Consider the following 27,277-nt stretch of genomic DNA (forward strand, 5'->3'; position numbering starts at 1 on the left):
CACTTCCTGTCCGACTCCATGGTGACTCTGAGAAGGGAGGGGCCACTTCCTGTCTGACTCTATGGTCAGTCAGGGGAAGGAGGGGGGCACTTCCTGTTTGACTCTATGGTCACTTCCTGTCCAACTCTATGGTCAATCAAGGAAGGGAGGGTGTCACTTCCTGTCCAACTCTATGGTGACTCCGAGAAGGGAGAGGGGCACTTCCTGTCCAACTCTATGGTGACTCCGAGAAGGGAGGGGCCACTTCCTGTCCGACTCTATGGTAACTTAGGGATAGGTCACTTCCTGTGGGACTCTATGGTAACTCACAGCGCCCCCAGGTGGCGGCGGGTCAAGGTGCAGAGCGTCACCTTCGTGCTTTGGGGCTGACGGCCGTAGCGGGGGGGGAACCACTTCCGGAACTATTCCGGGATCTGGGATACGCCAAAGCCACCCATTTCCGTCTCTGCACCCTGCAGGTAAATGGGAAGGACCCAAAATAAGGGGATTTCAACCCAAAAATGGAACCGGGTTTGAGGGGGGAGGGGAAAAAAAATGGGGGGGAGGGGGGTGGAATAGGGGTTGTGGGGTGAGGAATGGGAATTGGGGGGGGATGGGGTATTATTGGGTTCTTATGGGGTTCTTATGGGGTTCTTATGGGATTGAGTGTTCTTATGGGGTTCGGGGGGTTGGGGGTGTAGGGTTCTGGGGTTCTTACGGGGCTTGGGGTGTTATGGGGTTCTTATGGGGTTCTTATGGGGTTGGGGGGCTCTTATGGGCTTGGGTATTCTTATGGGGTTGTGGTTTCTTATGGGGCTTAAGGCGTTCTTATGGGGTTTTAGGTTTATAATGTAGTTGTGGGGCTCTTATGGGGCTTTAGAGTCATATGGAGTTCTAAGGTTCTTATGGCGTTGGGGTTTTTTATGGGGTTGGGGGGCAATAATGGGGTTTTGGAGCTATTATGGGGCAGGTTTATGGGGTTGGGGGTTAATGGGGCAAATCGGGGCCCATTTTGGTGGCTGTGGGGTCACTTTGGGTCCATCTGGCCGCCATTTTGACTCATTTTTAGGGCATTTTACTCCATTTTGGCCATTTTTTGCTCCCTATTCCAGGTGCGCTCAGCGCGAGGCTGCCTCCCCATCAGGGGGCCACTGGTTCCAGATGGATACGGCATCGGGGTGGGCCATGCCCTTCCCACTTCCGGCCACGCCCACCCCACTTCCGGCCCCGCCCACTCCACTTCCGGCCCCGCCCACCCCACTTCCGGCCACGCCCACTCCACTTCCGGTCCATCCTACCCCACTTCCTGTTTGATGGAGCCCACTTCCTGTTTAGAGGATCCATTTTTTAACCCCTCCGAGTTCACTTCCGGTCTTTCCCACTCCATTTCCTGTTCCAAAGAACCCATTTCCGGTCATGAAATACCACCTTACCCATCCCAACCCACTTCCGGTCATGAGGAACCCACTTCCGGTCATGAAACATCCACTTCCGGTCATGCAAAAGTCACTTCCGGTCACGAGGAGCACACTTCCGGTCATGTCGAACCCACTTCCGGTCACGAGGAGCACACTTCCGGTCATGCGGAAGCCACTTCCGGTCATGAAACACCCACTTCCGGTCATGCGGAAGCCACTTCCGGTCATGAAACACTCACTTCCGGTCATGCGGAATCCACTTCCAGTCACGAGGAGCACACTTCCGGTCACGCGGGATCCACTTCCGGCCACGCCCCCTTACGCGTGGCCGTTTCCGCTTTCGCTTCCTGCGGGGGGACGGGGGCGGAGCGTTTGGGGGCGGAGCTTCGAACGGCTCTCGACCAATTGGGAGCCTTGATCAAAGGACAGCGCCCCCCAGCGGCCGGGGGGTGACACGGCAGGAAGTGAAAGGGGGGAACCCGGAAGTAATGGGGGGGGGACCCGGAAGTTAGAACCCGGAAGTGGGGGAGGAACAGGAAGTGAGGGGGGAGAGAGGGACACCCCAAAATCATATGAATTCACCCCAAAAATCCTGAAGAAACACCCAAAATGCATCAAATTCACCCCAAAACGTTCGCAATTAAAGCCCCAAAATGATGAAGAAACCCAAAATCCTTGAAATTCACCCCAAAATACTTAAGAACCCCCAAATGCCTCAATTTCAACCCAAAATCCCTCAAATTCACCCCAAAATCGTCCGAATTCAGCCCAAAATGATGAAGAACCCCAAAATCCTTCAAATTCACCCCAAAATGCTCTGAATTCTCATTAAAATCCCTCCATTTCACCCCAAAATGGAGAAAAAACACCCAAAAACCTTCAATTTCACCCCAAAATCCTCTGAATTCACCTCAAAATGCTGAAAAGTTGCAAAATCCCTTAAAGTCAGCCCAAAATCCCTCAGTTTCACCCCAAAATGCCTCAAATTCACCCCAAAATCCTCTGAATTCACCCCAAAAATGCAGAAGAAACATCCAAAATCCTTTAAATTCACCCCAAAATGTTCCGAATTCATCCCAAAATGCTGAAGAGACCCAAAATCCCTTAAATTCAGCCCCAAAATCCTTCAAGTTCACCACAAGACACTGAAGAACTAGAAAATCCCTCACGTTCACCCCCAAATCCTCTGAATTCACCCCAAAAAAGCAGAAGAAACATCCCAAATCCTTCAAATTCACCCCAAAATCCTGAGACCCAGAATCTCTTAAATTCACCCCAGAATCCTGAAGAAACCCCCCAATTCACCCCAAAATATTCCAAATTCACCCCAAAATGCTGAAGAGACCCAAAATCCCTTAAATTCACCCCAAAATCCTTCAATTTCACCCCTAAGTGCTAAAAAAACCCAAAATCCCTCAATTTCACCCCAAAATCCCACATTATCACCCCAAAATGTTCCGAATTCATCCCAAAATGCTGAAGAGACCCAAAATCCCTCAAATTCACCCCAAAATCCTTCAATTTCACCCCAAAATGCTGAAGAAACCCCAAAATGCCTCAAATTCACCCCAAAACTCTCTGAATTCACCCCAAAAATGCAGAAGAAACATCCAAAATCCTTCAATTTCACCCCAAAATCCTGAGACCCAAAATCCCTTAAATTCACCCCAGAATCCTGAAAAAACCCCCCAAATTTACCCCAAAATGTCCCAAATTCACCCCAAAATGCTGAAGAGACCCAAAATCCCTTAAATTCCCCCCAAAATCCCCCAATTTCACCCCAAAATGCTGAAGATCCCCCCCAAAAAACCTTCACTTTCCCCTTAAAACTGGAAATAGCCCCAAAATCCGCCATTTTCACCCCAAACTCCGCCATTTTCACCCCAAAATTCGCCATTTTCACCCCCAAAATCCGCAATTTTTACCCCAAAATTCGCCATTTTTACCCCAAAATCCGCCATTTTCACCCCCAAAATTCGCCATTTTTACCCCCAAATCCGCCATTTTTACCCCAAAATTCTCCATTTTTACACCAAAATTCGCCATTTTTACCCCAAAATCCGCCATTTTCAACCCAAAATCCGCCATTTTTACCCCCAAATCCGCCATTTTTACCCCAAAATTCGCCATTTTTACCCCCAAATCCGCCATTTTCACCCCCAAAATCCGCCATTCTTACCCCAAAATTCTCCATTTTCACCCCCAAAATCCGCCATTTTTACCCCAAAATTCTCCATTTTTACCCCCAAATCCGCCATTTTTACCTCAAATTTCGCCATTTTTACCCCCAAATCCGCCATTTTTACCCCAAAATCCGCCATTTTTACCCCCAAATCCGCCATTTTTACCCCAAGTTCCGCCATTTTCAACCCCAAATCCGCCATTTTCACCCCAAAATCCACCATTTTTAGCCCCAAATCCGCCATTTTTACCTCAAATTTCGCCATTTTCACCCCCAAAATTCGCCATTTTCAACCCAAAATCCGCCATTTTTACCCCAAAATTCACCATTTTTACCCCAAAATCCTCCATTTTCACCCCAAAATCCGCCATTTTTACCCCAAAATTCACCATTTTTACCCCAAAATTCTCCATTTTCACCCCAAAATTCGCCATTTTCACCCCAAAATCCGCCATTTTCACCCCAAAATTCACCATTTTCAACCCCAAAATCCGCCATTTTCTCCCCCAAATCCGCCATTTTTACCCCAAAATCCGCCATTTTTACCCCAAAATTCACCATTTTCAACCCCAAAATCCGCCATTTTTACCCCAAAATCCGCCATTTTCACCCCAAAATCCGCCATTTTCACCCCAAAATCCGCCATTTTTACCCCCCAAATCCGCCATTTTTACCCCAAAATTCGCCATTTTCAACCCAAAATCCGCCATTTTTACCCCAAAATCCACCATTTCTACTCCCAAATCCGCCATTTTTACCCCAAAATCCGCCATTTTTACCCCAAAATCCTGCATTTTTACCCCAAAATCCATCATTTTCACCCCAAAATCCACCATTTTTACCCCCAAAATCCGCCATTTTCAACCCAAAATTCTCCATTTTTACCCCCAAATCCACCATTTTTATCCCAAAATCCGCCATTTTTACCCCAAAATCCGCCATTTTTACCTCAAATTTCGCCATTTTTACCCCAAAATCCGCCATTTTTACCCTAAAATTCGCCATTTTTACCTCAAATTTCGCCATTTTTACCCCAAAATCCGCCATTTTTACCCCAAAATCTACCATTCTAACCCCAAAATCCTCCATTTTCACCCCAAAATCCGCCATTTTTACCTCAAATTTCGCCATTTTCACCCGAAAATCCGCCATTTTTATCCCCAAATCCGCCATTTTCAACCCAAAATCCGCCATTTTTACCCCCAAATTCTCCATTTTTACCCCCAAATCCGCCATTTTTAACCCCAAAATCCGCCATTTTTACCCCCAAATTCTCCATTTTTACCCCAAAATCCGCCATTTTCACCCCAAAATCCGCCATTTTCACCCCCAAAATCCGCCATTTTACCCCCCAAATCCGCCATTTTCACCCCAAAATTCGCCATTTTTACCCCAAAATCCACCATTTTTACCCCAAATTTCGCCATTTTCACCCCAAAATCCGCCATTTTCACCCCAAAATCCGCCATTTTTACCCCAAAATCCTCCATTTTTACCCCAAAATCCGCCATTTTTACACCAAAATCCGCCATTTTCACCCCAAAATCCGCCATTTTTACCCCAAAATCCGCCATTTTTACCCCAAATTTCACCATTTTTACCCCAAAATCCGCCATTTTTACCCCAAAATTCGCCAATTTCACCCCAAATTTCGCCATTTTTACCCCCAAATCCGCCATTTTCACCCCAAATCCGCCATTTTTACCCCAAAATTCGCCATTTTTACCCCCAAATCCGCCATTTTTACCCCAAATTCCCCCTCCCCCCGCTCCAATTTTGGGTCCAATTCGCCCATTTTTGGGTCAGCACTGAAAAAAAACCGCAATAAAGGACCAAAAAAAACGGGATTCCGTTTCCGGTTTCGGTTCGGTTCCGCTTCCGGTTTTGTTATTTTCCACTTCCGGTTCTGGTTTCGGTTTCCGGTTCTGGGGGGGATTTCCGGTTCCGGTCCGGTCCGGACCATGGCGGCTGAGAAGAGCGGTGCGGATCGGGGGGGGGGGAGGGGGATTTTGGGGTGAAAAAGGGGGAAATTGGGCAATAAAAGGGTTATTTTTTTTGATTGGGGGGGGGAAATGGGGCTTTTTGGGGTTAAAATGGGGGATTTTGGGTCAAAATGGGGAATTTTGGGGTAAAAATGGGGCGATTTGGGGTCGAAATGGGGGATTTGGGGGTAAAAATGGGGAATTTTGGGGTTAAAAGTGGAGGATTTGGGGTTAAAATGGGGGATTTTGGGGTAAAAATGGGGGATTTTGGGGTGAAACTGGGGGATTTTGGGGGTAAAAATAGGGGATTTGGGGGTAATTTGGGGGGATTTTGGGGTGAAAATGGGGGATTTTGGGTCAAAATGGGGAATTTTGGGGTAAAAATGGGGCGATTTGGGGTCGAAATGGGGGATTTTGGGGTAAAAATGGGGAATTTTGGGGTGAAAATGGGGGATTTTGGGGTAAAAATGGGCGATTTTGGGGTGAAAATGGGGGATTTTGGGGTAAAAATTGGGGGATTTGGGGGATTTAGGGTCGAAATGGGGGATTTTTGGGGTAACAATGGGGGATTTTGGGGTGACAATGGGGGATTTTGGGGTAAAAATAGGGGATTTTTGGGTAATTTGGGGGTAAAAATTGGGGATTTGGGAGGGATTTGGGGGTAAAAATGAGGGATTTTGGACAAAAATGGGGGGATATGGGGGGAATTGGGGTGGATTTGGGGGTAAAAATGGGAATTTTGGGGTAAAAATGGGGGGAATTTGGGGGATTTTGAGTGTAAAAATGGGGGATTTGGGGGATTTAGGGTCGAAATGGGGGATTTTTGGGGTAAAAATGGGAGATTTGAGGGGCAAAATGGGGGATTTGGGGGTAAAAATAGGGGATTTTGGGGTAAATTGGGGGTAAAAATGAAGGATTTGGGGGTAATTTGGGGGAGATTTTGGGGTAAAAATGAGGGATTTTGGACAAAAATGGGGGGTAATGGGGGGAATTGGGGTGGATTTTGGGGTAAAAATGGGAATTTTGGGGTAAAAATGGGGTTTAATTGGGGGGATTTGGGGGAAAAATGGGGGATTTTGGGGAAAAAATGGGGGGATTTGGGGCATTTTGGGGATAAAAATGGGGGATTTGAGGGGCAAAATTGGGGATTTGGGGGTAAAAATGAGGGATTTTGGACAAAAATGGGAGGATATGGGGGGAATTGGGGTGGATTTGGGGGTAAAAATGGGAATTTTGGGGTAAAAATGGGGGGAATTTGGGTCATTTTGGGGGAAAATGGGGGATTTTGGTGTAAAAATGGGGGATTTTGGGGTGAAAATGTGGGATTTTGGGGGTAAAAATAGGGGATTTTGGGGTAATTTGGGGGTAAAAATGGGGGATTTTGGACAAAAATGGAAGGATATGGGGGGAACTGAGATGGATTTGGGGGTAAAAATGGGAATTTTGGGGTAAAAATGGGGGGAATTTGGGGGATTTTGTGGGTAAAAATGGGGAAATTTGGGGAGAAAAATGGGGTGATTTGGTGTTGAAATGGGGATTTTGGGAGAAAAAATGGGGAATTTTGGACAAAAATGGGGGATTTGGGGGGAAAATGGGGGATTTTTAGGGGAAATTTGGGGGGATTTGGGGCAAAATGGGGGATTTTTGGGATAAAAATGGGGCATTTGGGACAAAAATTGGGGAAATAGGGGGGGAAAATAGGGGGGTTTGGGGACGAATTTAGGGGGATTTGGGGCAAAAATGGGGAGATTTGGGGTTTTTGGGGGGATTTTGGGCGAAAACTGAGGGATTTGGGGTAAAAATGGGGAAGTTTGGGGGGTTTTGGGGTCGAAATGGGGGGATTTGGGGCAGAAATGGGGGATTTTGGGTCAAAATGGGGATTTGGGGGGTAAAAGTGGAGGATTTGGGGTCAAAATGGGGGATTTTGGGGTAAAAATGGGCGATTTTGGGGTGAAAATAGGGGATTTTGGGGTAATTTGGGGGGATTTTGGGGTAAAAATGAGGGATTTTGGACAAAAATGGGAGGATATGGGGGGAATTGGGGTGGATTTTGGGGTAAAAATGGGAATTTTGGGGTAAAAATGGGGGATTTGGGGTAAAAATGTGGGATTTTGGGGGTAAAAATAGGGGATTTTTGAGTAATTTGGGGGTAAAAGTGAAGGATTTGGGGGTAATTTGGGGGAGATTTTGGGGTAAAAATGAGGTATTTTGGATAAAAATGGGGGGTAATGGGGGGAATTAGGGTGGATTTGGGGGTAAAAATGGGAATTTTGGGGTAAAAATGGGGGGAATTTGGGGCTAAAAATGGGGGATTTTGGACAAAAATGGGGGGATCTGGGGGAAAAATAGGGGATTTGGGGGTAATTTGGGGGGGATTTGGGGGTAACAATGGGGGATTTTGGGGTAAAAATGAGGGATTTTGGACAAAAATGGGAGGATATGGGGGGAATTGGGGTGAATTTTGGGGTAAAAATGGGGGGATTTGGGGGATTTTGGGTCGAAATGGGGGATTTTTGGGGTCAAAATGGGGGATTTGGGGGGTAAAAATAGGGGATTTGGGGGTAATTTGGGGGGGATTTGGGGTTAACAATGGGGGATTTGGGGTAATTTGGGGGGGATTTGGGGGTAAAAATGAGGGATTTTAAGGGGGGCAACGATGGGATTTGGGGGCAAATTGGGGCTTTTTGGGTTGAAATTAAGGGGATTTGGGGGCAAATTGGGGCTTTTTGGGGTTGAAATAGGGGGATTTGGGGGCAAATTGGGGCTTTTTGGGTTGAAATGTGGGGATTTGGGGGCAAATTGGGGTATTTTGGGTTGAAATGGGGGGATTTGGGGGCAAATTGGGGCTTTTGGGGTTGAAATAGGGGCAAATTGGGGCTTTTTGGGTTGAAATGGGGGGATTTGGGGGCAAATTGGGGTTTTTGGGGTTGAAATCAAAGGGGATTTGGGGGCAAATTGGGGCTTTTTGGGTTGAAATTAAGGGGATTTGGGGGCAAATTGGGGCATTTTGGGTTGAAATAGGGGCAAATTGGGGCTTTTGGGGTTGAAATAAGGGGATTTGGGGGCAAAATGGGGCTTTTTGGGTTGAATTAAGGGGATTTGGGGGCAAATTGGGGCTTTTTGGGTTAAAATGGGGGGATTTGGGGACAAATTGGAGCTTTTTGGGTTGAAATGGGGGGATTTGGGGGAAAATCGGGGCTTTTAGGTTTGAAATAAGGGGATTTGGGGGCAAATTGGGGCTTTTAGGGTTGAAATAAGGGGATTTGGGGGCAAATTGGGGCTTTTTGGGTTAAAATGGGGGGATTTGGGGGAAAATCGGGGCTTTTTGGGTAGAAATAAGTGGATTTGGGGGCAAATTGGGGCATTTTGGGTTGAAATGGGGGGATTTAGGGGCAAATTGGGGCTTTTTGGGTTGAAATGGGGGGATTTAGGGGCAAATTGGGGCTTTTTGGGTTGAAATAATGGCAAATTGGGGCTTTTTGGGTTGAATTAAGGGGATTTGGAGGCAAATTGGGGCTTTTTGGGGTTGAAATGGGGGGATTTGGGGGCAAATTGGGGCATTTTGGGTTGAAATGTGGGGATTTGGGGGCAAATTGGGGCTTTTTGGGTTGAAATGGGGGGATTTGGGGGCAAATTGGGGCTTTTTGGGTTGAAATAAGGGGATTTGGGGGCAAATTGGGGCTTTTTGGGTTGAAATGGGGGGATTTGGGGGAAAATCGGGGCTTTTTGGGTAGAAATAAGTGGATTTGGGGGCAAATTGGGGATTTTTGGGTTGAAATGGGGGGATTTGGGGGCAAATTGGGGCTTTTTGGGTTGAAATGGGGGGATTTGGGGGCAAATTGGGGCATTTTGGGTTGAAATGGGGGGTTTGGGGGCAAATTGGGGCTTTTTGGGTTGAAATGGGGGGATTTGGGGGCAAATTGGGGCTTTTTGGGTTGAAATAGGGGCAAATTGGGGCTTTTTGGGTTGAAATAAGGGGATTTGGGGGCAAATTGGGGCATTTTGGGTTGAAATAAGGGGATTTGGGGGCAAAATGGGGCTTTTGGGGTTGAAATGGGGGGATTTGGGGGCAAATTGGGGCTTTTTGGGTTGAAATAAGGGGATTTGGGGGCAAATTGGGGCTTTTTGGGTTGAAATTAAGGGGATTTGGGGGCAAATTGGGGCTTTTTGGGTTGAATTAAAGGGATTTGGGGGCAAATTGGGGCTTTTTGGGTTGAAATGGGGGCAAATTGGGGCATTTTGGGTTGAAATCAAAGGGGATTTGGGGGCAAATTGGGGCTTTTTGGGTTGAAATGGGGGCAAATTGGGGCTTTTTGGGTTGAAATGGGGGCAAATTGGGCATTTTGGGTTGAAATAAGGGGATTTGGGGGCAAATTGGGGCTTTTTGGGTTGAAATAAGGGGATTTGTGGGCAATTTAAGGGGGGGTCATTAGTGTTAGGGGACTTTGTAACCTCTCCCCCCCCCCTTATTTCAGGTGCCCCGGATGTTGCCCCCCATTCGTCCCCCCCCCCCTACGGCCCCCCAGCCCCCCCTTTCCCCCTTATAGGGGGCTCTGGGGGGGGTGGGGGTGGGTTGGGTGCATCCACTTTACCCAGAGGGGGGGGCTTGGCTTTAAGTGGTGGTGGGGGAGCTGCCACCTTACCCAGGGGGGGGGCTTTAAGTGGGGGGGGGGTCGGAGCTGCCACCCTTCCCAGGGGGCTTCCGGGTGGGGGGGGGGGCTATATGGGTGGGGGGGGGGCGATGCCTCGACCCCACGCAGCTACATTGCCGAGACCCCCCCCCACATCGGCCCCACCCCCCCCCACCCCCCAGCAGCCCTATGGGGGTCCTCCCGCCCCCCCCCACCCTTACGGACCCCCCCCACCCCCACCTCCATTCGCTCTTCAGCTGCCGCCAGGAGCTGCTGCTTATGGGGGGGGGTACGGGGCGGGAACGGTGAGTGGGGGGGGGGGCTTTGATAAAGGGGGAGGGGCTGAAAGAAAAGGGAGGGGCTAAAAGGGGCGGGGGCTTGATGGAAAGGGGGAGGGGCTAAAAGGGGCTGGGGCTTGATGGAAAGGGGGAGGGGCTTAAAGAAAGGGGAGGGGCTTGTGAGAAAGGGGGCGTGGCTTAAAGAAAGGGGGCTTATTAGAAGGGGGCGGGGCTTAAAGGGGGGTTCAGTGAAAGGGGTGGGGCTTAAAGAAAGGGGCGGGGTTTAAAGGGGGTTCAGTGAAAGGGGCGGGGCTTAAAGGGGGTTCCTTGAAAGGGGGCGGGGCTTAAAGAAAGAGGAGGGGCTTGTGAGAAAGGAGGCGGGGCTTGTGAGAAAGGGGCGGGGCTTAAAGGGGCGGGGCTAAAAGAAAGGAAGCTTGTGAGAAAGGGGGTGGGGCTTGTGAGAAAGGGGCGTGGCTTAAAGAAAGTGGGCGGGGCTTAAAGAAAGAAGATGGGCTTATGAGAATGGGGAGGGGCTTGTGATAAAGTGGGCGGGGCTTACGTGAAAGGGGGCGGGGCTAAAAGAAAGGGGCAGGGCTTAAGTGAAAGGGGGAGTTGCTTGGGGATAGTGGGCGGGGCTTAATGAATGGGCTTGTGTGAAAGGGGGCGGGGCTTAAAGAAAGGGGAGGGGCTTGTGTGAAAGGGGCGGGGCTTGAGTGAAATGGGGCGGGGCTTAAAGAAAGGGGAGGGGCTTGTGAGAAAGGGGGAGTGGCTAAAAGATAGGGGAGGAGTGTAGGAAGGGGCGGGTGTATGCAAATGAGGTTGGGGAATGCAAATGGTTGTAGGCTATATAAATGAGGGTGTAGCATGCAAATAAGGATTGGGCATGCAAATGAGGCTGTGTATGCAAATAAGGGGGAGGGATTTGGGGGGAGGGTTTTAAGGGGGAGGGAGGGGTATAGGAAGGGAGTGGTGTGTATGCAAATGAGGGTGTGGCGTGCAAATGAGGGTGGGGTATGCAAATGAGGGTGTGTATGCAAATAAGGGGGAGAGATTGGGTGGGAGAGTCTTAAGGGAGAGTATATAGGGGGTGGAATATATGTAAATGAAGGTGGGGTATGCAAATGACAATGGAGTATGTAAATAAGTATATATATGCAAATAGGGGGGAGGGGTTTAATGAAGAGGTAGGGGTATAAGAAGTGGTGGGGTGTATGCAAATGAGGGTAGGGATGCAAATGAGGGGGAGGGGCTTAGGATGGGGGAGGGGCGGGGCTACAATGGGGTTGTGGGCGTGGCATATTAAAGGGGTGGGGCTTATGCAAATTAAGTTGAGCATAAGGGTTGGGCTTATTGTAATGAGTATGTTAATGAGGAAGGGGTTGGGCGGTGCTATGCTAATGATGTGGGCGTGGTCACCCCATAGGGGTGTGGCCTATAGTGGGCGGGGCTTATGGGAGTGCTTGCGATACCGGATTAAAGGGGGGGGTGATTAGAATTAACGAAGGGGGCGGAGCTTATATTAAAATGAGGGGGGCAGAGCCATACCAAAGCCCCGCCCACCCCTATAGGTTTATGGGCCCGGCCCGGTGGTCCCAGCCCCCCCCCCGGGGTCCCCCCCCCACGATTACCTGCCCATTGCCGTGCTCACAACCCTCTGCTGCTTCTGGCCCACCGGCGTCGTCGCCATCGTCAAGGCCGTGCAGGTTGGGGGGGGGGGGGGGTCACGATTTTGGGGTCATTTCATGGGATTTTGGGGTCTTTTGTTGGGTTTTTGCGTCATTTGGTGGGGTTTTGGGGTCTTTTGTTGGGATTTTGGGGTCTTTCATTGGGATTTGGGGTCATTTCATTGGTGTTTTTGGGGTCCTTCATTGGGTTTTGGTGCCCTTTGGTTTTTGGGGTCATTTGTTGGGATTTTGGGGTCTTTCATTGGTTTTTGCGTCATTTGGTGGGATTTGGGGGTCATTTGTTGAGATTTTGGGGTCATTCATTGAGTTTTGTGGTCTTTCATTGGGTTTTAGGGTCGTTCATTTTTGGGATCCTTGTTGACTTTCCTTGAGTTTTTGGGGTCATTTCTTGGGATTTTGGGGTCTTTCGTAGGGTTATGGGGTCATTTTATGTGTTTTGGGGTCATTCGTTGGGTTTGGGGGATAATCTGTTGAGTTTTAAGGTCCTCCGTTGGGTTTTGGGGTCCTTCATTGGGTTTTGGGGTCATTTGTTGGGATTTTGGGGTCATTTCATGCATTTTGGGGTCATTAATTTGGGTTTTGGGGTTATTTAATGGGTTTTGGGGTCATTTATTGGGTTTTGGGGTGTTTCATTGGATTTTTGGGGTCATTTAATGGGTTTTTGTGTCATTCATTGGGTTTTGTGGTCCTTCATTGGGTTTTAGGGTCGTTCGTTGGGTTTTGGGGTCATTTGTTGGAGTTTTTGGGTCTTTTGTAGGGTTATGGGTTCATTTCATGTGTTTTTGGGTCATTCATTGGAGTTTTTGGGGTCCTTCATTGGGTTTTGGGATCTTTCATTGGGTTTTGGGGTCATTTGTTGGGTTTTGGGGTCATTCGTTGGGTTTTGTGGTCCTTCATTGGGTTTTAGGGTCGTTCGTTGGGTTTTGGGGTCATTTGTTGGGATTTTGACGTCTTTATTGATTCTTATTGTGTATTTGTGGTCATATGTTGGGTTTTTGGGCTCATTCTTGCTGTTTTTCATGCCATTTGTTGGGTTTTTGTGTTTCTTATTGACTCTTATTATGTATTTGATGTCATCTGTTGCGTTTTTGGCGTCCTTATTGACTTCTGTTGGGTTTTTGGGGCCATTTGTTGGGTTTTTGGGGCCATCTGTTGGGTTTTTGGCGTCCTTGACTTCTGTTGGGTTTTTGGGCTCATCTGTTGTGTTTTTCATGCCATTTGTTGGATTTTTGGGGTCCTTTATGATTCCTATTAAATATTTGGGGCCATCTGTTGCGTTTTTGGTGTCCTTGTTGACTTCTGTTGGCTTTTTGGGGCCATTTGTTGCGTTTTCTGTGTCATCTGTTGCATTTCTGGCGTCCTTGTTGACTTCTGTTGGGTTTTGGGAGCCATTTGTTGGGTTTTTGGGGCCATCTGTTGCGTTTCTGGCGTCCTTATTGACTTCTGTTGGGTTTTTGGGGTCATTATTGGTGTTTTTGGGGCCATTTGTTGGGTTTTCTGTGTCATCTGTTGCGTTTTTGGTGTCCTTGTTGACTTCTGTTGGGTTTTGGGAGCCATTTGTTGGGTTTTTGGGGCCATCTGTTGCGTTTCTGGCGTCCTTATTGACTTCTGTTGGGTTTTTGGGGTCATTATTGGTGTTTTTGGGGCCATTTGTTGGGTTTTCTGTGTCATCTGTTGCGTTTTTGGTGTCCTTGTTGACTTCTGTTGGCTTTTTGGGGTCATTTGTTGGGTTTTTGGGGCCATCTGTTGCGTTTCTGGTGTCCTTATTGACTTTTGTTGGGTTTTTGGGGCTATTTGTTGGGTTTTTGGGGCCATTTGTTGGGTTTTCAGTGTCATCTGTTGCGTTTTTGGCGTCCTTGTTGACTTCTGTTGGATTTTGGGGCCATTTGTCGTGTTTTTGGGGCCTTTTGTCATGTTTTTGGGCTCATTCTTGTCCTTGTTGACTTTTGTTGGCTTTTTGGGGCCATTTGTTGGCTTTTTGGGGTCATTTGTTGGGTTTTTGGGCTTCTTAATGACTCTTATTGGGTTTTTGGGGTTATCTGTTGGGTCTTTGGGGTCATTATTGGTGTTTTTGGGGCCATTTGTCATGTTTTTGGGCTCATCTGTTGCGTTTTTGGTGTCCTTGTTGACTTTCCTTGAGTTTCTGGGGCCATTTGTTGGGTTTTTGGGGCCATTTGTCGTGTTTTTGGGGCCATTTGTCGTGTTTTTGGGGCCATTTGTCGTGTTTTTGAGGCCATTCGTCGTGTTTTTGGGGCCATTTGTCGTGTTTTTGGGCTCATTCTTGTCCTTGTTGACTTCTGTTGGCTTTTTGGGGCCATTTGTTGGTTTTTTGGGGCCATTTGTTAGGTTTTTGAGCTTCTTAATGACTCTTATTGGGTTTTTGGGGTTATCTGTTGGGTCTTTGGGGTCATTATTGGTGTTTTTGGGGCCATTTGTCATGTTTTTGGGCTCATCTGTTGCGTTTTTGGTGTCCTTGTTGACTTTTCTTGAGTTTTTGGGCCATTTGTTGTGTTTTTGGGGCCATTTGTCGTGTTTCTGAGGCCATTCGTCGTGTTTTTGGGGCCATTTGTCGTGTTTTTGGGCTCATTCTTGTCCTTGTTGACTTCTGTTGGCTTTTTGGGGCCATTTGTTGGTTTTTTGGGGCCATTTGTTGGGTTTTTGGGCTTCTTAATGACTCTTATTGGGTTTTTGGGGTTATCTGTTGGGTCTTTGGGGTCATTATTGGTGTTTTTGGGGCCATTTGTCATGTTTTTGGGCTCATCTGTTGCGTTTTTGGTGTCCTTGTTGACTTTTCTTGAGTTTTTGGGGCCATTTGTTGGGTTTTTGGGGCCATTTGTCGGGTTTTTGAGGCCATTCGTCGTGTTTTTGAGGCCATTTGTCATGTTTTTGGGCTCATTCTTGTCCTTGTTGACTTCTGTTGGCTTTTTGGGGTCATTTGTTGGGTTTTTGAGCTTCTTAATGACTCTTATTGGGTTTTTGGGGTTATCTGTTGGGTCTTTGGGGTCATTATTGGTGTTTTTGGGGCCATTTGTCATGTTTTTGGGCTCATCTGTTGCGTTTTTGGTGTCCTTGTTGACTTTTGTTGGCTTTTTGGGGCCATTTGTTGGGTTTTTGGGGCCATTTGTTGGGCTTTTGGGCTCATCTGTTGCGTTTTTGGTGTCCTTGTTGACTTTTCTTGAGTTTCTGGGGCCATTTGTTGGGTTTTTGGGGCCATTTGTTGGGTTTTTGGGGCCATCTGTTGCGTTTTTGGCGTCCTTGTTGACTTTTCTTGAGTTTTTGGGGCCATTTGTTGTGTTTTTGGGGCCATTTGTCGTGTTTTTGAGGCCATTCGTCGTGTTTTTGGGGCCATTTGTCGTGTTTTTGGGCTCATTCTTGTCCTTGTTGACTTTTCTTGAGTTTTTGGGGCCATTTGTTGGCTTTTTGGGGCCATCTGTTGCATTTTTGGCGTCCTTATTGACTTTTCTTGAGTTTTTGGGGCCATTTCTTGGCTTTTTGGGGCCATTTCTCGTGTTTTTGGCCTCATTCTCGCTATATTTCTTCCCATTTTGTGTATTTCTGGTTCCCTTTTCCCATCCCTCCCCCATCCTCGTTATGGCCCCCCCCCCATTAACACCCCCAGGTCCGCACAGCGGTGGCTCGTGGGGACCTGGCTCAGGCCGAAGTGGCCTCGAGGGAGGCCCGGAACTTTGCCTTCATCTCATTGGCTGTCGGCGTCGCCGCCACCGTCCTCTGCACCATCCTCACCGTCGTCATCCTCATCGCCGCCCAGCACCACGACAACGAATGGGACCCCTAGTTACCATGGCAACTGTCGCCGTGGCAACTGGAGCCATGGCAACCGTCACCGTGGCAACAGCATCCCCCATATCTTCTCCCCATTGGTCCACAGCGAGGACCCGGAGTGAGCAGGCAAGGCTTCCTATTGGCTGTGCCCCCTTTCTTGTTGCTATGGTAACCCTTAGCCCCGCCCACTGGAATATGGTAATCATAGGGCTTGGCCCCGCCCCCTCAGTTTTGCTATGGTAACCCTTAGCCCTGCCCCCAGGCTCTTCCTATTGGCTGCGCCCCCTTTCTTGTTGCTATGGCAGCCCTAAGCCCCGCCCACTGGAATATGGTAATTATAGGGCTTGGCTCCGCCCCTTCTTGTTGCCACGGTAACCCTAAGCCCCGCCCACTGGAATATGGTAATCATAGGGCTTGGCTCCGCCCCTTTCCTGTTGCTATAATAACCCTTAGCCCCGCCCCCAAGCTCTTCCTATTGGCTGCACCCCCTTTCTTGTTGCTATGGTAACCCTTAGCCCCGCCCACTAGAATATGGTAATCATAGGGCTTGGCTCCGCCCCCTCAGTGTTGCTATGGTAACCCTTAGCCCCGCCCACTAAAATATGCTAATCATAGGGTTTGGCCCCGCCCCTTTCCTGTTGCTATAGGAACCCTAAGCCCCGCCCACTAAAATATGCTAATCATAGGGTTTGGCCCCGCCCCTTTCCTGTTGCTATAGGAACCCTAAGCCCCGCCCACTAAAATATGCTAATCATAGGGTTTGGCCCCGCCCCTTTCCTGTTGCTATAGGAACCCTAAGCCCCGCCCACTGGACTATGGTAATCATAGGGCTTGGCTCCGCCCCTTTCTTGTTGCTATGGTAACCCTTAGCCCCGCCCGCTGGAATATGGTAATCATAGGGCTTGGCCCCGCCCCCTCAGTGTTGCTATGGGAACCCTTAGCCCCGCCCCCAGGCTCTTCTTATTGGCTGCTCCCCTTTCGTGTTGCTATGGCAACCCTTAGCCCCGCCCACTGGGGTATGGTAATTATAGGGCTTGGCTCCGCCCCTTTCTTGTTGCCATGGTAACCCTAAGCCCCGCCCACTGGAATATGGTAATCATAGGGCTTGGCTTCGCCCCTTTATTGTTGCTATGGTAACCCTTAGCCCCGCCCCCAGGCTCTTCTTATTGGCTGCTCCCCTTTCGTGTTGCTATGGTAACCCCTAGCCACGCCCACTAAAATATGGTAATCATGGGGCTTGGCTCCGCCCCTTTCTTGTTGCCATGGTAACCCTTAGCCCCGCCCCCAGGCTCTTTCTATTGGCTGTGCCCCCTTCCATGTTGCTATGGTAACACTTAGCCCCGCCTACTGCAGGCAAGGCTCTTCTTATTGGCTGCTCCCCCTTTCCTGTTGCTATGGGAACCCTTAGCCCCGCCCACAGGGATGCTCTCACCCTATTGGTTGGCTCCTCCCCTTTGCCGTTGCCATGGTAACCTTTAGCCCCGCCCACAGGGACGCCATAGGGCTTGGCTCCGCCCACCCCGCTGTTGCCATGGTAACGCCAAGCCCCACCCACCAGGATGCTCCGCCCACTGCCGTGTCACATGATCGTCTCATTTGCATGCCAAGCTCCGCCCCCTTCTGGTCTCATGACGGACCAATGAATGGACCAATAAAATCTCAGTGTTGGTAATAGATGGATCCGGGTCTAATTAAGCAGCTCCTCATTAACAAAGGGGTTAATTAACGATTCACCTTTATTAATTAATCCTTTCAAGCCTTAAAAACGGGGGATTTGGGGTCAGTTTGGGTTGAAAACCCCCCTAAGTTCACATCACAGACCCCGCCCCTTTAAGCCCCGCCCCACCCCATTAAGCTCCTCCCACATTAAGCCACGCCCCCTTTAAGCTCCTCCCCCTTAAGCCACGCCCCCATTGAACCCGGCCCCCTTAAGCCCCTCCCCCATTGACCCCCATTGAACCCCTTCCCCTTTAAGCCCCTCCCCCTTTAAACCCCACCCCTTAAGCCCAGCCCCCATTGACCCCTACCCCTTTAAGACCCTCCCCCTTAGGCCCCTCCCCCTTTAAACCCCACCCCATTGACCCCCATTGAGACCCTCCCCCCATTAAACCCCTCCCCCTTTAAACCCCAGCCCCATTGACCCCCATTGAGACCCTCCCCCTTATTAAACCCCACCCCCAGTGACCCCCATTGAGCCCCTCCCCCTTTAAACCCCAGCCCCATTGACCCCCATTGAGACCCTCCCCCTTTAATCCCCAGCCCCATTGACCCCCATTGAGACCCTCCCCCTTTAAACCCCAGCCCCATTGACCCCCATTGAGACCCTCCCCCTTTAAGACCCTCCCCCTTTAATTCCTATCCCTTAATCCCCTCCCCCTTTAAGCCCCTCCCCCTTTAAACCCCAGCCCCATTGACCCCCTTTAAGACCCTCCCCCTTATTAATCCCCTCCCCCATTGATCCCATTGAGACCCTCCCCCTTTTAACCCCACCCCCATTGACCCCCATTGAGCCCCTCCCCCTTATTAATCCCCACCCCCATTGCCCCCCATTGAGCCCCTCCCCCTTATTAATCCCCACCCCCATTGCCCCCCATTGAGACCCTCCCCCTTATTAATCCCCTCCCCCATTGATCCCATTAAGACCCTCCCCCTTTAAACCCCACCCCCATTGACCCTCATTGAGACCCTCCCCCTTATTAATCCCCTCCCCCATTGACCCCCATTGAGACCCTCCCCCTTTAATCCCCTCCCCCTTTAAACCCCACCCCCATTGACCCCCATTGAGACCCTCCCCCTTTAAACCCCATCCCCATTGACCCCCTTTAAGACCCTCCCCCTTTAAACCCCACCCCCATTGACCCCCATTGAGACCCTCCCCCTTTAAACCCCATCCCCATTGACCCCCTTTAAGACCCTCCCCCTTTAAACCCCACCCCCATTGACCCCCTTTAAGCCCCTCCCCCTTTAATCCCCTCCCCCTTTAAACCCCATCCCCATTGACCCCCTTTAAGACCCTCCCCCTTTAAACCCCACCCCCATTGACTCCTATTGAGACCCTCCCCCTTTAAACCCCACCCCCACTGACCCCCATTGAGACCCTCCCCCTTTAAGACCCTCCCCCTTAAGCCCAGCCCCCATTGACCCCCTTTAAGCCCCTCCCCCTTTAAACCCCACCCCCATTGACCCCCATTGAGACCCTCCCCCTTATTAATCCCCTCCCCCATTGACCCCCATTGAGACCCTCCGCCTTTAAACCCCATCCCCATTGACCCCCTTTAAGACCCTCCCCCTTTAAACCCCACCCCCATTGACCCCCATTGACACCCTCTCCCTTATTAATGCCCTCACCCATTGACCCCCATTGAGACCCTCCCCCTTTAGGACCCTCCCCCTTTAAACCCCACCCCCATTGACCCCCTTTAAGCCCCTCCCCCTTTAAACCCCACCCCCATTGACCCCCATTGAGACCCTCCCCCTTATTAACCCCCTCCCCCATTGACCCCCATTGAGACCCTCCCCCATTAATCCCCTCCCCCTTTAAACCCCAGCTCCACTGACCCCCATTGAGACCCTCCCCCTTTAAACCCCACCCCCATTGACCCCCATTGACACCCTCTCCCTTATTAATGCCCTCACCCATTGACCCCCATTGAGCCCCTCCCCCTTTAAACCCCACCCCCATTGACCCCCATTGAGACCCTCCCCCTTATTAACCCCCTCTCCCTTTAAACCCCACCCCCATTGACCCCCATTGAGACCCTCCCCCTTATTAACCCCCTCTCCCTTTAAACCCCACCCCCATTGATCCCCATTGAGACCCTCCCCCTTTAGGACCCTCCCCCTTTTAACCCCACCCCCATTGACCCCCATTGAAACTCTCCCCCTTTAGGACCCTCCCCCTTTAATTCCTGCCCCTTAATCCCCTCCCCCTTTAAACCCCACCCCCATTGACCCCCATTGAGACCCTCCCCCTTATTAATCCCCTCCCCCCTTAACCCCTTTCCCCCTTAACCCCCTCCCCCTTTAAACCCCACCCCCATTGACCCCCATTGAGCCCCCCCCCCCCTTATTAACCCCCTCCCCCATTGACCCCCATTGAGCCCCCCCCCCTCATTACCCCCCTCCCCCTACGCAAACAACCTTCCCAGCCCCCTGGCCATCCCCGCGTCCCTCTCCCTAATGGCGGCCCTGACCCTCCCCATTTCCCTCCTCGCCGCCCTATTCCCCGGTTCCACCCTTAAAACCTCCCCTAAATCCTCAGCCGCCATGTCCCAATCCAACATGGCCGCCGCCGCTAACGCTCTCCGGTACCGGGCTTTAACGTGACCCGGTTTTAAAGCCAAAGCTTTACCGGCATTAGCCGCCGCCTCGGCCGGTAGGCCCAACCGGAGCTGACATAGCGCTAAACCGGCATGGAGGTCGGCTTTAGGCCCGGCTTTACATGGCGGTAAAGGAGGAGGCCCGGCGGCCATGATGGCATGGCGGAGTGCGATGGAGAAGGCCCGCGTAGCCGGTATTAAGGCCCCGGTACCGTATAGAGCCGTAGCGCGGCCTTTAAGAGCCAACACCAACGGCCAACGGTCAACGGTATCGATCCAAAATGGCGGAGGGGGAGTGAAGGAACCCAACGTCACCGTCATGGCGGAACCGGAACCGGAAGGGAGGAGGAGGGAACGTTCGCCGGCCGCCATTGTTTCTAAGCAGGAGTCCAATGCTAAAGACCAACGGCCCTCGGCGGTGCCCAGCTGGATGGTGTGCCAGCGGCCCCATGGGGGGATGTGGGGGGCGGGATGGGGGGCAGAGGGGACGGGGTGGGGTTGGGGGGCTGATGAGGGGGTTTTGGGGGGGTCTAGGGGGGGTTTGGGGTCTTCCATTGGGGTTTTGGGGTCTTCCATTGCGGTCTTGGGGTCTTTCATTGGGGTTTTGGGGTCTTCCATTGGGGTTTTGGGGTCTCCTGTTGGGTTTCGGTTGAGGTCCAGTGGGGTTTTGAGGGGGTCTAGAGGGGTTTTGGGGGGGTCTAGGGGGGGTTTGGGGTCTTCCATTGGGGTCTTGGGGTCTTTCATTGGGGTTTTGGGGTCTTCCATTGGGGTTTTGGGGTCTCTTGTTGGGTTTTGGTTGAGGTCCAGTGGGGTTTTGGGGGGGTTTAGGGGGGTTTTGGGGTCTTCCATTGGGGTCTTGGGGTCTCTTGTTGGGTTTTGGTTGACGTCTTCCATTGGGGTTTTGGGGTCTCCTGTAGGGTTTCGGTTGAGGTCCAGTGGGGTTTTGGGGGGGTTTAGGGGGGTTTTGGGGTCTTCCATTGGGGTTTTGGGGTCTCCTGTCGGGGTTTTGGGGTCTTTCATTGAGGTTTTGAGGTCTTCCATTGAGGTTTTGGGGTCTTCCATTGGGGTCTTGGAGTCTTTCATTGGGGTTTTGGGGTCTTCCATTGGGGTTTTGGGGTCTCCTGTTGGGTTTCGGTAGAGGTCCAGTGGGGTTTTGGGGGGCTCTAGAGGGGTTTTGGGGTCTTCCGTTGGGTTTTGGGGGTCTAATGTTGGGTTTCGGTTGACATCAGTTGAGGTTTTGGGGTCTTCCATTGGGGTCTTGGGGTCTCCTGTTGGGTTTCGGTTGAGGTCCAGTGGGGTTTTGGGGGGGTCTAGGGGGGTTTTGGGGTCTTCCATTGGGGTTTTTGGGTCTTTCATTGAGGTTTTGGGGTCTTCCATTGAGGTTTTGGGGTCTTTCATTGAGGTTTTGGGGTCTTTCATTGAGGTTTTGGGGTCTTCCATTGCGGTCTTGGGGTCTTTTGTTGGGTTTTGGTTGACATCTTCCATTGGGGTTTTGGGGTCTCCTGTAGGGTTTCGGTTGAGGTCCAGTGGGGTTTTGAGGGGGTCTAGGGGGGTTTTAGGGGGGTTTAGGGGGTTTTGGGGTCTCCTGTTGGGTTTCGGTTGAGGTCCAGTGGGGTTTTAGGGGGATTTAGGGGGGGTTTGGGGTCTTCCATTGGGTTTTTGGGGTCTTTTGTTGGGTTTTGGTTGACATCTTCCATTGGGGTTTTGGGGTCTCCTGTTGGGTTTCGGTTGAGGTCCAGTGGGGTTTTGGGGGGCTCTAGGGGGGTTTTGGGGTCTTCCGTTGGGTTTTGGGGGTCTAATGTTGGGTTTCGGTTGACATCAGTTGAGGTTTTGGGGTCTTCCATTGGGGTCTTGGGGTCTCTTGTTGGGTTTTGGTTGACGTCTTCCATTGGGGTCTTGGGGTCTCCTGTAGGGTTTCGGTTGAGGTCCAGTGGGGTTTTGGGGGGGTCTAAGGGGGTTTTGGGGGGGTTTAGGGGGGTTTTGGGGTCTCCTGTAGGGTTTCGGTTGATGTCCATTGGGTTTTTGGGGTCTTCCATTGGGCTTTTGGGGTCTTTCATTGAAGTTTTGGGGTCTTTCATTGGGGTCTTGGGGCCTCCTGTTGGGTTTCGGTTGAGGTCTGTTGGATTTTGAGTGTCTTCTATTGGGTTTCTGGGGTCTTCCATTGGGGTCTTGGGGTCTTCCATTGGGGTTTTGAGGTCTTTCATTGGGGCTTTGGGGTCTTCCATTGGGGTTTTGGGGTCTCCTGTAGGGTTTCGGTTGAGGTCCAGTGGGGTTTTGGGGGGGTCTAGGGGGGCTTTGGGGTCTTTCATTGAGGTTTTGAGGTCTTCCATTGGGGTTTTGGGGTCTTTCATTGAGGTTTTGGGGTCTTCCATTGGGTTTTTGGGGTCTCTTGTTGGGTTTTGGTTGACGTCTTCCATTGGGGTCTTGGGGTCTCCTGTTGGGTTTCGGTTGAGGTCCAGTGGGGTTTTGGGGGGGTCTAGGGGGGTTTTGGGGTCTTCCATTGGGTTTTGGTTGACATCAGTTGAGGTTTTGGGGTCTTCCATTGGGGTCTTGGGGTCTTTCATTGGGGTTTTGGGGTCTCCTGTAGGGTTTCGGTTGAGATCTGTTGGGGTTTGAATGTCTTCCATTGGGTTTTTGGGGTCTTTCATTGAGGTTTTGGGGTCTTTCATTGGGGTCTTGGGGTCTCCTGTTGGGTTTTGATTGAGATCCATTGGGTTTTTGGGGTCTTCCATTGGGTTTTTGGGGTCTCCTGTAGGGTTTCGATTGAGATCTGTTGGGGTTTGAGTGTCTTCCATTGTGGTTTTGGGGTCTTCCATTGGGGTCTTGGGGTCTCCTGTTGGGTTTCGATTGAGGTCCAGTGGGGTTTTGGGGGGGTTTAGGGGGGTTTTGGGGTCTTCCATTGGGGTTTTGGGGTCTTCCATTGGGGTCTTGGGGTCTTCAATTGGACTTTTGGGGTCTTCCATTGGGGTCTTGGGGTCTCCTGTTGGGTTTTGATTGAGATCCATTGGGTTTTTGGGGTCTTCCATAGGGTTTTTGGGGTCTCCTGTAGGGTTTCGATTGAGATCTGTTGGGGTTTGAATGTCTTCCATTGGGTTTTTGGGGTCTTTCATTGAGGTTTTAGGGTCTTCCATTGGGGTTTTGGGGTCTCCTGTTGGGTTTTGATTGAGATCCATTGGGTTTTTGGGGTCTTTCATTGGGGTTCTCGGGTCTTCCATTGGGTTTTTGGGGTCTCCTGTAGGGTTTCGATTGAGATCTGTTGGGGTTTGAATGTCTTCCATTGGGTTTTTGGGGTCTTCCATTGAGGTTTTGGGGTCTTCAATTGGACTTTTGGGGTCTTTCATTGGGGTCTTGGGGTCTCCTGTTGGGTTTTGGTTGAGATCCATTGGGTTTTTGGGGTCTTCCTCTGGGTTTTTGGGGTCTTCTGTTGGGTTCTGATTGACATCTATAGGATTTTGAAGATCTTCCATTGGCATTTTGGGGTCTCTTGTAGGATTTTCATTGACATCCATTGTTTTTTTGGGGTCTTTTCTTTTGGGATCCCTATGACTCTTCTCTAGGTTCTCATTGACATCTATAGGGCATTTGGGGTCCTCATCGGAGCTTATGGGGTCCCGCGTTGGGTTCTGGTTGATGCCACTTGGCTTTTTGGGGTCAAATGTTGGGTTTTTGGGGTCAAATGTTGGGTTTTTGGGGTCCAATGTTGGGTTTTTGGGGTCCAATGTTGAGTTTTTGGGGTCAAATGTTGGGTTTTTGGGGTCCAATGTTGGGTTTTTGGGGTCAAATGTTGAGTTTTTGGAGTCCAATGTTGGGTTTTTGGGGTCAAATGTTGGCTTTTTGGGGTCAAATATTGTGTTTTTGGTGTCGTTTGATGTTATTTGGGGATCCCATTGGCCGTCCCCATTGCTTTTAGGGGGCTCCAATAGGATGTAGCACCTCGACCCCAATGCGGGGCGCCCCAACCCATGGCCCCGTTGTAGGATCAGCTTGGAGAAGGACGAGTCGGGGCTCAACCACCAACAGGCCAAGGGGGGGATTTTGGGGTCAATTATGGGGATTTTGGGGTCAATGGTTGAGATTAGGGGGTCAATAGGGTTTTTAGGGTCAATCAATGGGTTTTGGGGGCCAATCGTTGGGTTTTTGGGGTCAATTGTTGGGATTTTGGGGTCAATCATTGGGTTTTTGGGATCAATCAATGGGTTTTTGGGGTCAATCATTGGGATTAGGGGATCAATAGGGTTTTTAGGGTCAATCAATGGGTTTTGGGGGCCAATCAATGGGTTTTTGGGGTCAGTGGTTGGGGTTTGGGGGCCAATAGGGTTCTTAGGGTCAATAAATGCATTTTGGGGGTCAATTGTTGGGATTTTGGGGTCAATTATGGGGATTTTGGGGTCAATGGTTGAGATTAGGGGATCAATAGGGTTTTTAGGGTCAATCAACGGGTTTTGGGGGCCAATCCTTGGGTTTTTGGGGCCAATCGTTGGGTTTTTGGGGTCATTTGGGGGGATTTTGGGGTCAATGGTTGAGATTAGGGGGTCAATAGGGTTTTTAGGGTCAATCAATGGGTTTTGGGGGCCAATCAATGGGTTTTTGGGGTCAATCAATGGGTTTTTGGGGTCAATTGTTGGGATTTTGGGGTCAATCATTGGGTTTTTGGGGTCAATGGTTGGGTTTTTGGGGTCAATCAATGGGTTTTTGGGGTCAATAGTTGGGATTTTGGGGTCAACCATTGGGTTTTTGGGATCAATCAATGGGTTTTTGGGGTCAATCAATGGGTTTTTGGGGCCAATCGTTGGGTTTTTGGGGTCAATGGGTGGGATTTGGGGGTCAATAGGGTTTTTACGGTCAATCATTGGGTTTTGGGGGTCAATCAATGGGTTTTTGGGGTCAATCGTTGGGTTTTTGGGGTCAATTGTTGGGATTTTGGGGTCAACTGTTGGGTTTTTGGGGTTTTCCCTTGGATTTATGAGGTCAATCATTGGGTTTTTGGGGTCAATCATTGGGATTTTGGGGTCATTTGGGGGGATTTTGGGGTCAATGGTTGAGATTAGGGGGTCAATAGGGTTTTTTGGGGTCAATCAATGGGTTTTTGGGGCCAATCGTTGGGTTTTTGGGGACAATATGTGGGATTTGGGGGGCAATAGGGTTTTTAGGGTCAATCAATGGGTTTTGGGGGCCAATCATTGGGTTTTTGGGGTCAATCAATGGGTTTTTGGGGTCATTTGGGGGGATTTGGGGGTCAATGGTTGAGATTAGGGGGTCAATAGGGTTTTTAGGGTCAATCAATGGGTTTTGGGGGCCAATCAATGGGTTTTTGGGGTCAATCAATGGGTTTTTGGGGTCAATTGTTGGGATTTTGGGGTCAATCATTGGGTTTTTGGGGTCAATGGTTGGGTTTTTGGGGTCAATCAATGGGTTTTTGGGGTCAATAGTTGGGATTTTGGGGTCAACCATTGGGTTTTTGGGATCAATCAATGGGTTTTTGGGGTCAATCAATGGGTTTTTGGGGCCAATCGTTGGGTTTTTGGGGTCAATGGGTGGGATTAGGGGGTCAATAGGGTTTTTGGGGTCAATCAATGGGTTTTTGGGGTCAATCATTGGGTTTTTGGGGTCAATCAATGGGTTTTCGGGGCCAATCGTTGGGTTTTTGGGGTCAATGGTTGAGATTAGGGGGTCAATAGGGTTTTTAGGGTCAATCAATGGGTTTTGGGGGCCAATCGTTGGGTTTTTGGGGTCAATCATTGGGTTTTTGGGGCCAATCGTTGGGTTTTTGGGGTCAATGGTTGAGATTAGGGGATCAATAGGGTTTTTAGGGTCAATCAATGGGTTTTGGGGGCCAATCGTTGGGTTTTTGGGGTCAATCATTGGGTTTTTGGGGCCAATCGTTGGGTTTTTGGGGTCAATGGTTGAGATTAGGGGATCAATAGGGTTTTTAGGGTCAATCAATGGGTTTTTGGGGTCAATGGTTGGGATTTTGGGGTCAATCATTGGGTTTTTGGGGTCAATAACTGGGTTTTTGGGGTCAATGGTTGGGATTTTGGGGTCAATCGTTGGGTTTTTGGGATCAATCAATGGGTTTTTGGGGTCAGTGGTTGGGGTTTGGGGGCCAATAGGGTTTTTAGGGTCAATCAATGGGTTTTTGGGGTCAATAGTTGGGATTTTGAGGTCAATCATTGGGTTTTTGGGGTCAATAGTTGGGATTTTGGGGTCAATAGTTGGTATTTTGGGGTCAATCAATGGGTTTTTGGGGTCAGTAGTTGGGGTTTGGGGGCCAATAGGGTTTTTAGGGTCAATCAATGGTTTTTTGGGGTCAATCAATGGGATTTTGGGGTCTTCCTTTGGATTTATGGGGTCAATCAATGGGATTTTGGGGTCAATCGTTGAGATTTTGGGGTCCCCCTTGACCTCCATTGGGTTCTCATTGCTGCCACTTGGATTCTTGGGGTCTTCCGTTGCCTTTTTGGGGTCAATCTTCTGCTTTTTGGGGTCTCCATTGAGTTCCATTCTCTTCCCATTGTCTTCTATGGGGATTTTGGGGCCAAAAGTTGTGGTTTTGGGTTCATTCATTGCAATATGAGGATCTCGGCTCTGATTGGTGGACTCATCCCACGTGACCCACATATCCCCGCCCCCATTCCAACATGGCGCCCGGAGCCACGCCTCCTCATTGCGCCAATCCCAAGCGTCCTCATTGGCTGACACCGGCTGTGCCGATACCTGATTGGACAGGGCTGGAGTCACCGCCGCGACGCCATTGGTCGGCTCAGCACCGTCTCTTCTCACATTGGACGAACCTGAAGCTCCGCCTTCCATCTCAGCCAATGAAATGCCGGGCTGTGGGGGAGAGGGGGCGGGGCTTATTAAATGACCACTGATTGGCTGTGGACAGAGGGTGGGGGGGAGTGGCCAGTGGTTAATTAACATGCAAAATGGGCGTGGTCTGCAACGGGGGCGTGGCCAATGGATGATTGACAGGCAAATGGGGCGTGGTCAAATCCAATATCGCGCCGATCCCATTGGGGG

The 27,277-nt window shown here is 50.2% G+C and overlaps 3 protein-coding genes across 5 annotated transcripts in view; 2 read left to right on the plus strand and 1 right to left on the minus strand.

Annotated features, from left to right (window-relative positions):
• The window catches only part of LOC107307009 (carnitine O-acetyltransferase-like), a 52,594-nt gene that overhangs the window by 14,127 nt on the left and 11,190 nt on the right, over positions 1-27,277 (plus strand). The window contains exons 12-13 of one of the 3 annotated variants that reach the window (XM_085535064.1): positions 321-458; positions 1,092-3,186. The exons of the other annotated variants lie outside the window; for them this stretch is intronic. Coding sequence (XP_085391190.1) covers positions 321-458; positions 1,092-1,850 — 897 coding nt within the window. The 3' untranslated portion in view covers positions 1,851-3,186. Of the gene's footprint in view, positions 1-320; positions 459-1,091; positions 3,187-27,277 lie in introns of those variants that run through there. 3 annotated transcript variants of the gene reach the window in all.
• LOC146751263 (proline-rich transmembrane protein 1-like) lies at positions 5,455-17,610 on the plus strand. The gene is made up of 5 exons (XM_085535065.1): positions 5,455-5,559; positions 10,037-10,497; positions 12,039-12,173; positions 15,775-16,064; positions 17,430-17,610. The coding sequence occupies exons 1-4, from the start codon at positions 5,541-5,543 to the stop codon at positions 15,949-15,951; spliced, it is 792 nt and encodes a 263-aa protein (XP_085391191.1). The 5' UTR covers positions 5,455-5,540; the 3' UTR covers positions 15,952-16,064; positions 17,430-17,610.
• Positions 20,065-27,105, minus strand: LOC107307008 (uncharacterized). Its single transcript, XM_015850448.2, is given in 3 exon segments — positions 20,065-21,826; positions 21,829-25,312; positions 25,314-27,105. Coding segments are annotated over 3 exon segments (6,999 nt in total). The 5' UTR covers positions 27,068-27,105; the 3' UTR covers position 20,065.

This window comes from Coturnix japonica, unplaced genomic scaffold, assembly GCF_054131305.1.
Source record: "Coturnix japonica strain WE unplaced genomic scaffold, WE-NBRP24 Scf107, whole genome shotgun sequence".
NCBI lineage: Eukaryota > Metazoa > Chordata > Aves > Galliformes > Phasianidae > Coturnix > Coturnix japonica.